Source organism: Anas platyrhynchos, chromosome 7 (assembly GCF_047663525.1).
Source record: "Anas platyrhynchos isolate ZD024472 breed Pekin duck chromosome 7, IASCAAS_PekinDuck_T2T, whole genome shotgun sequence".
Classification (NCBI taxonomy): domain Eukaryota; kingdom Metazoa; phylum Chordata; class Aves; order Anseriformes; family Anatidae; genus Anas; species Anas platyrhynchos.
Window position 1 is genome coordinate 17834287 of NC_092593.1, and position 14269 is coordinate 17848555.

At 39.6% G+C, this 14269-nt stretch overlaps 1 protein-coding gene across 2 annotated transcripts in view; it reads left to right on the plus strand.

Annotated features, from left to right (window-relative positions):
- Positions 1 to 313: 313 nt before the first annotated feature.
- The window catches only part of SLC4A10 (solute carrier family 4 member 10), a 157076-nt gene continuing 143120 nt past the window's right edge, over positions 314 to 14269 (plus strand). The window contains exon 1 of one of the 2 annotated variants that reach the window (XM_038182598.2): positions 314 to 462. In XM_038182598.2, coding sequence (XP_038038526.1) covers positions 415 to 462 — 48 coding nt within the window. In that variant the 5' untranslated portion in view covers positions 314 to 414. The remainder of the gene's footprint in view (positions 463 to 14269) is intronic. The other variant, XM_038182601.2, reaches the window with a different exon arrangement.

Here is a 14269-nt window from a genome sequence, read left to right on the forward strand (position 1 = left end):
GGGGAGAACGGGACAAAGCCCTGTGGGACGGCGCTCCCCGCCTGCAGGCTCAGAGCCGGGGGGCCGCGCGCTGCAGCTCCCAGCTCTCCGCTCGCCTCAGGCACCGGCGCTGCCCGGGGGTCCGACCCCCCCCCTTCCTTCCCCGGGGACCCCCCAAAACCCTCCGGAGGCGCGAAGCCGCGTGAAGGCTCCCCCCACACCGCCTCTCCCGGGCTCCCCCTGCCTCCCCAGCGGCCGGGGGGCGGCGGCGGGCCCCGGCCGCATCCCGCAGGTGGATCCGGGCCCTGCCTCCCCCCGCGGCGGGGCGCGCAGCCATGTGACCGCCGCTTCCTGCCTCCGCGCCACCTGAGCCGCGCAGCCCCGCGCAGCCCGGGGAGGGCGCAGCCGCCGCCGCCGCCGCGGCCCCGCCGCCGCATGGAGACCCAGGACCAAGGGGCGCAGATGGAGCCGCTGCTGCCCACGGTACGGCCCCGCCGCCCCCGCGGGAGGAGGCTGGGGGGGGGGGATTTGCGGGGTGCGGGGGGCCGCCTTCGTGCGGGTCGCAGCGGGTTTCTCGGGGCGGGGGGACGGCTTGGCTCGCTCCGCCGCCGGGCGATGCGCCGCTGTCCGTCCCAGCCCTCCGCGGCCCCGAGGCATCCCCCGCCTCGCGCATCCCCGTGCCGGCGGCACCCCGCGCTCCGCATCCCGCTGCCTCCCGCATCGCCTTGCGCAGGCTCCCCCCTGCCTCCCCCGGCGGCTGAGGGGCAGCGCTGTGCAGCGAGCACCTGTGCGCTGCCCGTGGGGACCCCGCTCCGCGCTGGGGCTGGCTCGGCGGCTCCTCGGCCCTGCCTGGCTCGCAGGCAGCAGAGGAATCCGCTGAGGTCTGGCGCTTGCACGGCGGGGTCTGGCTCCCTCCGGAGCCCCGCTGGCTCCTTCACGCCGCGGTGTCGCAGTTTGTGGCGCTCAGGGTTCGTGGCTGGGGGTGCGCGGTGCATCCGTGCCTCTGAGCACAGCGGTTCCCGCAGCAAGCATGGAGGGGATCGGCTGGTGGGGTACTTTTCACGCTGTTAAGTCAGCGGGGACCCTCTTTCCTGCCTGCCTTCCCCCAAACGCAGGGTTTGCAGACGCACACAAGATGTATGTGTGGGTGTCAATACTGCTCTCGCGTCGAGATGCTGTTTGTGAATGGAGGCTCCTGCCTGGCGCTGGAGATCAGACTGTCTGGGGCAGGGAGAAGTCTCTCATGTGCATACACAAGTGTCTGCCTGCGTGCACACATCCCCAGGAACGCACCGCATAGGTCTGCGGAGGATTCTCTGGCTCTCGAAACGGTTCTGTGTTAGCACGACAAGCTGCACAGCGTTGACAAAGCTTGAAGGAGCCAAGTCTCAGCTGCCGTAGGTTGATGAGAGACACTCATGGCAAGCCTGTTTTTTGTGGGGTCTGTTCCCATCATCTGTTGACGTGGTCCATTTTGCAGTCAGGTGGCAGGTTGCTACACAGTGTGAGGTTATCTCTGGCATCTCCTTTTTCCTTGTGGCAGGGGAACAGCTTTTCTTGTTGCTTTCTGGATACCTTTTAGGAGTCCTAATTCCTGTTACTTGCCACTCTTGCAGCTTATGACGCAGGAGTAGGAAAAGGTCTTGCCTTTTTGACTGACAGACCAGTTGCCCAGTTCCTTTCCATTTAGAGACAATTCACTGTCAATCCAGTTTCCATCTATGATGTTCATGATCACTGATTCTGTGGAAGTCCTCTGTGTTTCAGCCCAGCTCAATAGTCCACAGTCGGTAGCAGACTGGCTCTTGCTTGTACCCTGCTAGCCTACGTGCTGCTTGGTCTCGCTTCGTGAATGTGCATCGCCTCCGCTTGTGTGACAGCGGCTGCTCAGAGACTTGGAGGACTTCGCTTTTGGGAAGGGCAGTGTACACAGTTACCTTATTCCACCTGGCTTTAAGTTTGTTTTTCTAGGGCTATACAGAGAGAGAAAGGTGGCTGCGGTTTTTGGGAGGATCACAGAAATCGCAGTATTTCTTGTGTGCCAGTATGGGAAGGATTATCCCTAGATTCCTCTGTAGCCCCGAATGGCAGAGCCCTCCACTGATCAGCACCTGCCCGCAGAGCTGCAGGTCCCCAGCAGTGCTTGTTACGTCTGGGGCTTGGGTCCCACCTCCCATTTACTACAGCTCACTGGTTCAGCAGCTGTTGTGTAAGCTTCAAATGGGGAAAGGAGACATCTGTACTTTACATAATATTTATTGTGGTACTTGTCCTCAATCCTTGCTCTTGCTGTTTCCAAGAGGGTCTCAGTGGTTCCACAAGGCAACCTTGCTTTCCTGCCACAGCAACGATGGTAAAGTCACAGCTCCTGCAGTCTTGGAGATCCCTCTGTCCTGCTGGCGTTTTCACTGTGCATCAAGCAGTGAAGTGTCTAAATGTGCTTTGGCAACCTCAGTCTGGCTGATGTCTAGAGCCCTGCATATGGTATGGCAGAAGTGGCTTTTGCGTGGTGGGAGACTTGTACCTGGCTGGCATCAGGGCAGAGTTTAGGGAATAGGAATCGGTACTAACTTCAGCACTTTTAGCCTGGAAGGTAATACCGTGACACAGCAGTACCTTTAGAGTGCTTCTGGTTTAGGGATCAATCCTCATCTTGACTGGAAATAAGTGGAAACAGGCACGAAAGCTGCAAAACAGGTACAGTTCTGTTTCCAAGCTACGTCTGAGTTTGATGGACACTGGGTATGAAGAAAAAGGCTCCTGGCTGAAAGAACTCGCTTCCTTCAAAGGCTTAGTGTTAATGGCTTTGGTATGTGGAACAGAACTAATAGCTTTTTTTAATCTTTTTTTTTTTTTTTTTTTTTTTGTGAAACTGTAACACACAATACATTATAATTGCTATTCATAGTGAAAGATAGCAAATGTAGTCTTTGATTAATTTTATCTTCTAATGGTGCTCAGAGATTTTGAAACGTCAATATCATTTCTCATCAAATCCCACAGTGTGCACAAAGTGGAATCTTTATGTTAGTCATACGTTCTTATTGATTTATTATACAAGCTTTTAATTAAAAACCCAACCCTCAGCACTTTATAAAGTGATATAACACATTGTTACCTGTGGTTTTGAGGACTTAAGTGAAAGTAGGTTTTCATCTGCACACTTTTAGTCTATTTTTATAGACTCCTTTTGGAAACAGTTCTTACACAGCTGCAGCACCTCTATTAGAAATTAGGCATCTGCTTCTGTTTTTTTTCTTCTTCCTACACAATGTGGGCAAATTTGTGTGAAAATTATTAGAAATCTATTGTGAATAGTCTATAAGTGCAATATTGTAGAACTAAGTTAAAAATATTTTTTTTTCCACATGGGGACAGTTTATTCAAAATTCTTGAAAATACAAGTTTTGTCTTGCTTCCATCACTCAATATGTATACTAATATGGTTACAAAATGCAGACTCCCGTGCTTTCTATATCATCATCTAATGCTATATTTATCAGCCATCAAGTGTATTTTTATTCAGAATGCTTTAAAATAGTTGTGAGTAATTGAAAGATTGCCATGGAGTCATCATTTATTTCCAGAATGGGAGACACAACGTTCAGGTCTCTATGAGGATCATTTATGGATTTCTTATCAGAGCTGCAGATACTGTTGTCTGTTGAAGTATATTTACATATACTTCAATACATGTAAACTGACTTGCAAATTGTCACTTAAGACAGTGTATTTATATCAAAAGCTGTTTTTACAGTGTTTACTTCTTCTGGTTCCAGAACTCACTTGTTATGCAAATCAACATCGGCTTTCAAAATGGGGTTGTTATCTGACAGGGGTTTGATGCTTCTCACGTACATAAGCATGCATTGATTTGGTGTGGAGACTTCTGTTGATTATGTTTATGCATAACAAGTTGCTTTCCTGTGTTGTCTGAAGACAGTGGTAACAGTAAAACCCATGCATGTAAAACCAAACTGACTCTTCCATTCCAAGTTCATATACTCTCCTTCCTCACTCAGTCTGTCCAAGGACTTTTTTTTTTTAGTAGGTATAAGACCTTAAAGCATAACATTGCTGATATGTCCACAGATACACATAATAACATTTGTGTACTATGCTTATAGTAGGTAGATGCTGTTTATACCCAGTACTCCAGTCACTGCTGCAAATGGCACACAGCTATCGCTAGTTAGGCCTGTGTATGTGGGAGAATGGTATAGCGAGATCTTGGGGAGTAGCTATTTTTAATGCAGCAGGTGAGTGTGGGAAGCTACAGACAGTAACAGGCCAAATTCTTTTGCTTTTGTTAATGCTGAGTGGGACCTCCAGCAAGACTTGCAGATGAAATGTATTGCTCATTATGAGAGCGGATGGCAGAGCCTGACCCAACAGTTTGTGTAACAGTACCAATTCCCAGTTCACTTCCCCAAAATTTAGCATTATAGCAACAGTTAAGGTATTTTTATTGAATGTTGTGGTTCCTATGGAAAATTACAGAGGCAGTGTTACGTTTCCAAGACGAGTACTGAGATAATGGCACCATTGAAAATAAAACCCCAAAATCTAATTAGAAGAATAAATTTAGGATTAAGTTGCTGGCTTGGGTATTTTTTCTCTTACTGCCTGATTCCCTGTTCTGAGTGAAAAGAGAAAATAAATCTTTTATTTTTCTTTTTTTTTTCCCCTAACAAACAAAAACAACTACAAAAAATTTTATTTGCCAATATCATGATTAAAAAAGATTTCTCTGATTCACATGTTGTGCTGTGGTATTACTGTTTAAGAATAATTGGCAGCCTGATATATTTGTACAAAACCAAGGAAAAACTATTAATACTGTGTGGAAATCATTCTGCTTTAGTGCATTTCTGCCTGGTTTGAGTTGTTGGCACAATTTCTACTGGTTGAGTATATGTTTCTATTTCCTCTGCTAATAATTGCATCTTCCCTTTCTACTTTTTCCTTTGGAAAAAATACAGAATCAATTTTAAAACAAAATGCTTCCATCAACATCTTTTAATGCTTCTTAAACAAGTAATGTTTACAACCTCAGGGGATGAGAGGTTTTAAGCAGGTGAGGAAAAGTTTAATCTGTTGTAAATTGTCTTGAACAACTATTTATGTATGTGATAAAAGAACAAAGCCAAAGGCATAACATGTTCCTTTCATTTCAGTAATATATTGTAACAGATGTCTTCAGGTCTGTATTCAAAACACACAACCCCAAAACTTTTGAAGAATCATGTAATTGTGAGTGCCTCTGTGATAGTAATGGCATTTGTATGTTGTCCAACTTAGTCAACAACTGAATGTGTTCAACACAATTTTAAGGGAGGTTTAAAAGGTATTCTCATGAAACAAAAAATAAGCGTTAGATATGTAAAGGTGATTGAAATCCACCCTGCTTCTACAAAGTTGTTGATTAGGATAGTTGAGGTAAAAGTGAGAATAGATGCAGTTGCTACAAAAGATGTAAAGAAGTGTTTTGGGTGGGGGGAATCAGAAGGTGAGATAAGGGTAAAAAGGGAGCATGGAGAGATTTGTGCAAAGTTGGAGAAATGAGGAATGGAAAGAAAGAGGGAACTAATTAAGTTGCATGAGGTTGATTTGGTTGATTTGGCACAGGGAAGAAAATGGAGGAACAGGTGGAAAGCCAGTTCACGTCTTTGTATAGCTGGGACAAAACTGGATCATTAATCCTGATTCGTCCCTATCTTTGTTAATTTCTCTGGCCACCTACTGGAGCCTTTTCACTTTGTATAAGTAATCATTTATGAGGCGTTGAGAGGTTAATTACAAATAGATTTTAGAATTCAGATGAGATGCAAAAGATATGTCAGGATTTGCAAGTTCTCAGTTTTAATCAAACAGAGCAAGGACTTGCTGCAAAGAAAGTCATCATTAACATATTTAGGGAGAAATGGAGTCCCCAGATATATGAGATAATATTTGGCACTTGTAAGGTCTTAACTGATTACTACAGTGTTACGTGTAGTGCTTCCAGAAAAGAATGGCAATTGAAGAACAGTAAAAAGCATCGTGAGACTAAAAAATATGAAAAAAGATTTGAAGGAACTGGGACTCCCTAGCCAGAAGATGGAAAGGCAGACAAAATTTTAGTGCGTAGAAGGCTGCTGCTGCAGCAAAATAGAACAGTTTCTTCTAAGAAGTCAAAGTTATGGGACAATATTGAAAGGATGTTAAGAAAAACTGACCTGTGCTAAGGATAATGAAACAGTGGAACAAATTGCTTAATATATGTGTTGAGTCTCTGTTACCCAGCTGTAACAACAAGTTAGACAAATACCTGTCAGGAAAGAAGCACGCACGGTTATCCCTGCTTAGGGCTGGGTGACAGGAAGGCTTCATGAGATCTCTTTCAATCCTATCATTCTGTGACAATGGCTCCCTCTTGGCTTTTTGGAAATACTATTTCTTAGATGGATTATATATTATACTGCAAACAGAGGAAATAGGAGCAGTTTATCTAGGTTATAAATATTGATACCTTCAGATAAGCTAATCTTGACATCTGTGTTTTCAATTACATTAATTTTTGGCACTTTCAAAGAGCATATTAAAAAGATGGGTACCTAACAGTCAACAAAGTTTGTGATCAAAGGCAGGCTTTAAAACCATGTGTGTTTTTAAACCATACAGAAATCGTACATTATTTAAGGATTTCTTTTTGCAAAATCACAATCCTAAACACAGGTTTTTAAGCCTTCATGCAGTCCTGTTGACTTTTTAAACAGCCTAGGAGTCTGTCTACATTGGTGGAACTACAAGAAGTTCCAGGACTTGTTTCACTGGGAGCAATCAACTTATAGCTGTCATGCTCAAAAATGCTGCACATGGTTAGGTTTATTTTATACCTTTTCTGGGAAACTTGCACTAAAAGGAGACAAAATCTTGTAAGTTAAGAAGTGATCTGAAGCCACTGTTCTGAATTGTTCCAGGTAACAGTCAATAGCAGTTGTGCTAGATTTTCTCTAGAGGCATTCTTAGTCACCGAAACTATGTAAAGATGGAAAAAAGAAAGAAAGGAAAAAAAAAAAAAAGAAACCCTGCTATTAGATTCTGGCAAATGGAAAATAGATATTTAAACTATAATTAGTCTGGCAAACTGTGTAATTAAATTCAATAGTAAATGCCATGTCAATTCCAGAGAGGAAGATCATATGTACATGTAAACTTCCTTTTCAATAGATGAGTGTTCAAGAGTTTTATTTTAGAAATACAGAATCTATCACCAAGAATGAGATTTCATGTCTAATCTCTCCCAGTGAAACACCGAGAACTCTTGCAATTGTGTGGTGTTATGGATGTGTAATAGTGTTGTAAGCATGGATAAGAAATAAAGGTACAATCGGAGAGATTGTGTATCAGACCCTAACTGCTCTGGATATTTTTATTGGTACTAATTTGCCGTTGTATTTTTTCTTCATAGAATCAAAGAATAGAATCCACAGGGGAATAAAAAATAATGCAAGATTGTTCTCCTCATGGATTTTAATTTTCAGGTTCATGAAAAAGCTACTGATAAATTTGAATAATTGGATTTATGATTATAGAATACAATTTGAGAAAAAAAAAGTACTGCATTATATTGGTATGCTCAGTGTTTGCAAGATTCAGTAAAATTTTTAAGTTTGTGTTTTTGAAACATCACGCTTCTGAATGCTAAGGTGGAACTGTTTCATTCCGTAATGCTGTATTTTCGTTGTAAAACCAAGCAGGGGAGGAAAAAAAATAAATAAATTCCAGAGTGAGATCCTACTGTCTCTTGTACCTCTGATCAGACCAAAAATTCTATCTATAAGAGTAGGTTTGTCCTGGAGTGTTTTTTTTTTTCCAGGAGGATTTTGTTTTCAGTGTCTGTCTGTATCTTTGACAGTTTTCCAGCAGCCAAACGGAACCCTATCAATAGCATTATTAAAATTCAACTGAAGAAAAATTTGTGTGTTTCCTCACAAGTTAAGAGTCTGATTTTTTTTTTTTTTAATGTATACTGGAAACACAGAAAAGTATGAAAGCTTTCTATCTGGAGTCAAGCAGTGTAACGATGTCTAAAACGAGCTTGAGGAAATTGCCAATATTCCGTGACATTCACTAAAGTCTAATTGCAACTCTAGAGATATGATTTTTTTTTTTCAAGGCTGAATTTGGTACAGTTGAAGACATCATTCTCATTCTTGTTGAATTAATTCATCTGCTTATGTCATGAGACAAAGCCTATTACAACAGCTGTAAAACAGAAGTGAACCTTGAGCTTTCAGCTAACTCCAGAAATTATATGCTCTGCTAAACATAGGAGGCAGTTATTTTTCATTTGATCTGCAATTAAGTGATGATAACAATAAGATGAGAATTTGAGAGGCAAGATCAGCCACTCAGTTGCTCTGGAGATTTGTTCTTTACTCTGAGGTTCAAGGTTGACCTTACAGATGCACTGCTCCAAGAAGCGCTGAATAACATGTGGAAAATGGTTGAATCACTGTTGCCCACATTAACGAAAAAATTTTCACTAGTTCTGCCCAAGTTCAAGGTGAGGAAGTTTGGTATCATCTGTGGAGAATGCAGAACATCTTTTTGTGAGATTGCACTGCAGCATCTCATGCGTATTATTGCAAAATTGAAAAGACTGTAAATTTATCTTCTGAAAATTCATATGGAGGAGGGTACATTTTCCTGGTCTGCTCTGTAGTATGAAGACTACCAAAAATTATAATCTCAAATTGCCTGTGGAAGAGTGTACTTCTTCTCCTCCCTTTCGTTTCATGGTAATTTAGTTAACCTATATCCCTTTTCAGGAAAAATTATCATGCTTTAAGAATTTCTTTTAATCATTTTTGTGACCTATTTAGGGAAGTACCAAAATAGAACAAGAATGTCCTAGAACAGTGCATTATTGTGCTGACAGAGGGGATATTATATGGGTAGATACTTCAAATGATTTTATAGAATAAGAAAGTGCTGTTCTTGCCCCTGCAAAAATCTAACATGCTACAACGTATAAGCTCCAAAGGTATCATCATCAATACAGATGTTTATGTTGTCTCTGAAGATGTGCTGTGTTCTGAGACTTTTCAGAATTCACTCCACTTCTGTGTGGAAAAATTCATAACTCTAGATTGTAACCCGTATTACCCATCTCCTTCAGTTACTGGCATCATTTCCCTTTATTAGAAAAGATAATTAAAATACTTGAACATAAGACTTCACTGACTATAAAATTACCTTTTAGAAAGCTTCCACATCGTTCTGTTTCTCCTCTTAATGATTGTGTTACAGTGAAATACATAACTATGTCCACTTGTTTTTATTGCAACATTATAATAGCTTTTGAAATTAAATGTGGCAATGAGCTGTAAAAGCACTCAAAGCAATGTATCAAACTTGTCTGAGAATCTCTTCATGTGCAAATTCTAACAGTAAGTGAATTCCCTGTCTTTTTTAAGAGAAACATATTGATGAATCCAGAATAAGTTAACATGTTTTCAGAAATAATAAGTAGTGCAGCAGTCTTCATGCTTACATTTCATAAAATGGATTTTTTTTTTCCCTGTAACCATTCAGCTTGCTTTCTCCATTAAAATCAAACTTACCTCATGTTTTTGGAATGATCTGCTACAGTCCCCATCTTGTAGAGGAATGGCTTCAGGAAAAACCCTACTGTGGAGGTTTTCCCCATATTGAAAACCCATATTGAAAACCCATGTTCCCCATATTGAAAACCCACAGGACTTTGCTCAGAAGTGGTATTGGAAGAAAAGGTTAAGGAAATTCTAAAGTAACTTTTAAAGAAAAAAAGAAACTTTTGAAGGAAAAAACAGTAAGCATAAAAATTAAATTTATGGGTACACATCCTGTCTGGACTGATAGACTTTGTAGTGAAAGCCTTTTTTTGTTTTGTGTGTGTGTGTGTGGACTTTTAGTTACCTTAAAAGACATCAGAGGAAATGCTGAGAAGAAGAGTAAAGAAGTGTTTGAGATGAGAACAAGGCAGGACTTGCAATTGTCCTTAAATTTGAAATGTTCAGAAGTAGAGAGGCTAGCTTAGCCGCTTGTTCTCAAAGGTTCTTTATTCTGTTTAAGATGTTTCTCTTTCAGAAGAACATGTTTACAAAACCTTCTTGATGCTTGTGCTGTGAGGCTCTGATGGATGCAAGCTCTGAAGGTTTTGTGGCTTGCACTTTATATTCTTCACACGTTGTATGCTGCAGTTGGTACAAATCTAGCAAACCGTATCTTGCATTATCAGTAAAGTTGTTTTTCTTACTAATTGGAGCAGTATATCTCACTAACTTAGAGGGTCACAAGCAAGGTGAAATGGAGTCAGTAGAGAAGTAAGCTGCAAGGAGTGGAAAAAATGTTTTAGTGAAAAATCAAATGGGTACAGAGTACTTAAGGGAAGAGGCAGTAGTTTCCCAGGCTGCCCCTTTCTATTTTCAAAAAAATCCCAACCAACCAAAAAAAACACCCACCCACCCAACCAACCAACCAACCAAAAAAACCCAAACATATGCTTGGTTGCTGCTATTGGGAGAAAGGTTGTGTATCCTGCAAAAAGCTCAGACAGCTTCCACAAAGTGCACAGATTGGAGTATATAGCATGGTTGATGAAACTGGTCTCTATACCTAGTCAAAATCCCATGGTTTACTTGAGATATGCATGGTAACAGAATTATAGCTCACAATCCCTAATACATTTCAGCTGAAAAATAAATTTAAAAACAAACAAACAAAAAACAAATCCAAAGCAACCCAGCCCCCTTTTTCCCCCCAGATTTATCCATAAATATGAAAGTTGTTAGTATATGTATGTCTGTGAAAAAAACAGCCGGATAGTACAGGTGGATGCTTCTTCAAAGATCTTTTTTAAAAATATGGAAATATAAAAGGGAAGGTGTCTGGTATAAGTTATTTACTGAAATGGATAAGATAGATGATATTTAAATATCAGAAAAAACTTCAATTTTGTTTTTGTTTGACTTTTATTTATTCTTATGTCAGTCACGAAGGCATGTACAGTCCAGTCTTGTGTATGTTTTTTGCCCATTCTGTGTCCTGGTTAATTCAAATATAGGTTTTGATGATGCATCAGTGGAGGATCTGAGAAAGTCTGGTAGAAAAGCAGTCTTGTGCTGAAACCATTTTTTTGATCTTAAAGTCTAGGAATTACTGCTTCAGAAGTGGTCTGGTATTTAGAGGAAGGTGTCACATAAAAATGCTGAATAGAGCCTTGGTGACAATATTAGAAAAAGATAATTTCTATAAAACCAGTTCTTAATGACTTTTAGGCTGTTTGCTTTTTGTTATTTCATGTTTGTGTCTATCTGTCTGCCCTTGTCTTGCATACAAACGATGGCTCTACAGAGAAAAAAAAATCACTGCAAGGTAGGTAGCATCAGAGCCTTCTCTTCTCTTTCCTTAGCTGCATCCTGTGACATAAATGCGAAGTGGGTTTACCCTTGATAAAATGTGCTTTGTGCTTGTGATCACTCAAGAACAAACATAGTAGTTTATTACAGTGTGGGTAAGATGCTATAAATAAATGATTTTTTTGTTTATTTGTTTAGGCAAAAATTGTGTGAACCTTTTGGAATGACAATCATGTTTTTGTTTTATGGATTCATGGGCTGTCATGAAGGGGTCCTGGTCCATGACTGGCCACTTCAGGTGCTGTGACAGTACAAATAATAATAGTAAACTTCCGTATTGGCTTGACTGCAAATGGGTTTCAGGCTATACACAAATAATAAGAATATACTTCTTTTCTCTAGATTGTTGTTCTCCCGATTGCTCCAGAACTTAGTGAGCTATTGCAGCATAACCATTATGACTGTCATCATATAAAACGTGAGCTGTAAGAGTACAAAATAATAATTCTGAATTATGAATGGAGAGAATTAAGAAATACCTTTTAGCTTGTGCTTTTATTTCCAAATTTGGTCTTTTAGACTAATAACATTTTTAATTTTCTTGATAGAACAAACAGAAAATTTTAGGGATTAGAGGAAGTGCTCTTTTATGGTTATGAAATTAAAAAATTCCAGAGGATTATGATTAATGTAGTTTAAATACTGTAATCCAGATACTGTTATCCTGTTATCTGCTAAACTTAATCATTGAGTCTCAAATTTTTCGTTTCATGATGATTGCAGAAATAACTGTTTATATAGTACTTCCGTCATGAATATTCATTGAAAAGTAAGAATGCCATTAAAATAAATCTGGCAAGATCATATTGAACAAAAAGAAAAGAATTGATAAATAGTCTGCAAACTGTAATGCAGCATTGTTAATGCTTTATAGTTATAGGTTTTAGTAAATTATTTTATTTTTAAAAGAGTGGTTTTATTTCTTCTGGATACATTTTGTGTAGAAAATAATACCGATTTATAATTATTTTGAATTATTTCAGGATTCTGATTTTATTTTATACACAATGTAACTGATTATGTTTCTGCAACCATTTAGTATTTTTTCCAATAGGCTTTTCTTGTATGTTAAGAAAAGGTGTGGTTTTGTGTTCATATATATAAAACCATGAAAATCTATTTCATTCCAGTGGAAATCTTTGAAAATATTTGTGTGGTGGCAAGTATTCAATCAACTGTTTGCTGTGTCTAAGACTGTATGTGTTTTCTTTTTTGTTTCCTAATTAATACTTCTTAATTTTGGTGACAAAATTGATAGGAGATGTATGTTAAAAATATTTTAGGCCTTTGTGTAAGACGTTTCTTCTATTTTGAGTTCAGTTGTCTGCAACAAAATTAATTTTGTATGTGTGCTTTTATGTCAGCATTACAATTAAGTGTTAGTGTCTGTTTAGTACTGGTAATGCTACATTTGAATTATCTAAAACCAGGCTTTGCATTGAGATAGTAGGTGCTCAGCATTTTCTAATGACCAAACTTCTTCAAGGCATGCAAACTTACATTGAGATTTATTACAGTACTCTAAGCTTTAAAGCAGCTTCCACAAGTGCCTTTAAAAATGTTTTTGGTACTTAAAAAAAAAAAATCATTTACTTATTAGGAGTGGGAAAGTGACTTGATCCAGAGGTAGTAGCAGAATTCCTTCACAAAGTCTCAATTTTTAAGTGTTTCATTTTAGATATCATGATTAGAAGGGATAGGAATACAAGTGTTAGAGAAATTGTTATCATTTGGAAGTGCTAAGGTTACAAATGGATTATGAACGTGAGAAATCCAAAACACACGCATTGAGAATAATGTAAAGAACAAGAAATGGAGAAAAAAAAAGAAAATTCAGTATCAAGTCATTATTGCTAATTTCTGCTCCTATCATAATCTTGCAATCTTGTAGCTTCAACACCAAGAAAACACCTACGTTCTATATTTTTATTTAGAAGGTAAAAATAAAATAAGCAAGATTTCATCTCTTATGGTAAAGATGTAAAACGTGAAAATATCAGACTTGGCAATCCGAAATTGTCCTGTGTGTCCTTCTTTTAGTTTCATCTCTTGAGCCAAAGTCATGATTTTTAGGTGCTACTGCTGTCTCTTAGTAACCTTTTCTGTAACAAATTTAATCCCTCCCTAGGATCTTTTTCTGTCCGCTTTCCATGATATTCATTGTTCAGTTTGTGCCACTTTTTGACACTCTACATGGGCATTTCTTCCTGCCATTCTGTTGCTTGTTCTTTACGCACTGTATGCCTGTGTTCAAAGAGGAGGTGAGAGTTCAGTGGCTGCTGATGTGGACATGGTATGAGATGGCTTGCCAGGGCACCTTCTCTGTATTTATTTTTTCTTGAAAAAAGAAAAAAAGTGGAATACTAAATGCTATCTAGCCAGTCCACAGCTTTCTTATGGTAGTGCCTGAGTGGTCTCAGATGATGTCATTGATGACAGCACTGAGTGCTGGCAACCTGAGGCCTGAACTTTCAAGTTCAGGAGTGTACGTTCTGAAACATACTTTGAAGTCGTGTCATTCAGTGTTTCTTGCTAGTGAGGACATAGTTTGTGTTCAAATTGAAGCTCTGTAACTTTGGAGTTGTTCTGGAAATGAGGTCATTCAGGAGGCAGGATATTAAAAGTAAAGAAAAGTGGATACGAAAAAAATCCTATTTCATTATAGCAGAAATAGGGATGTTCAATTAAAATCATTGATCAGTAAGACAAAAACAAAAGAGAGAGAAACACTTTCTCGCAATGGGTAGAGTTGCAGTGTAAAACTTGGAGTGATGTAGGATATTATGGAGGCCATAAATATAAATAGGTTAAAAAGGAATTAGGTAATTAAACGCAACGATCCT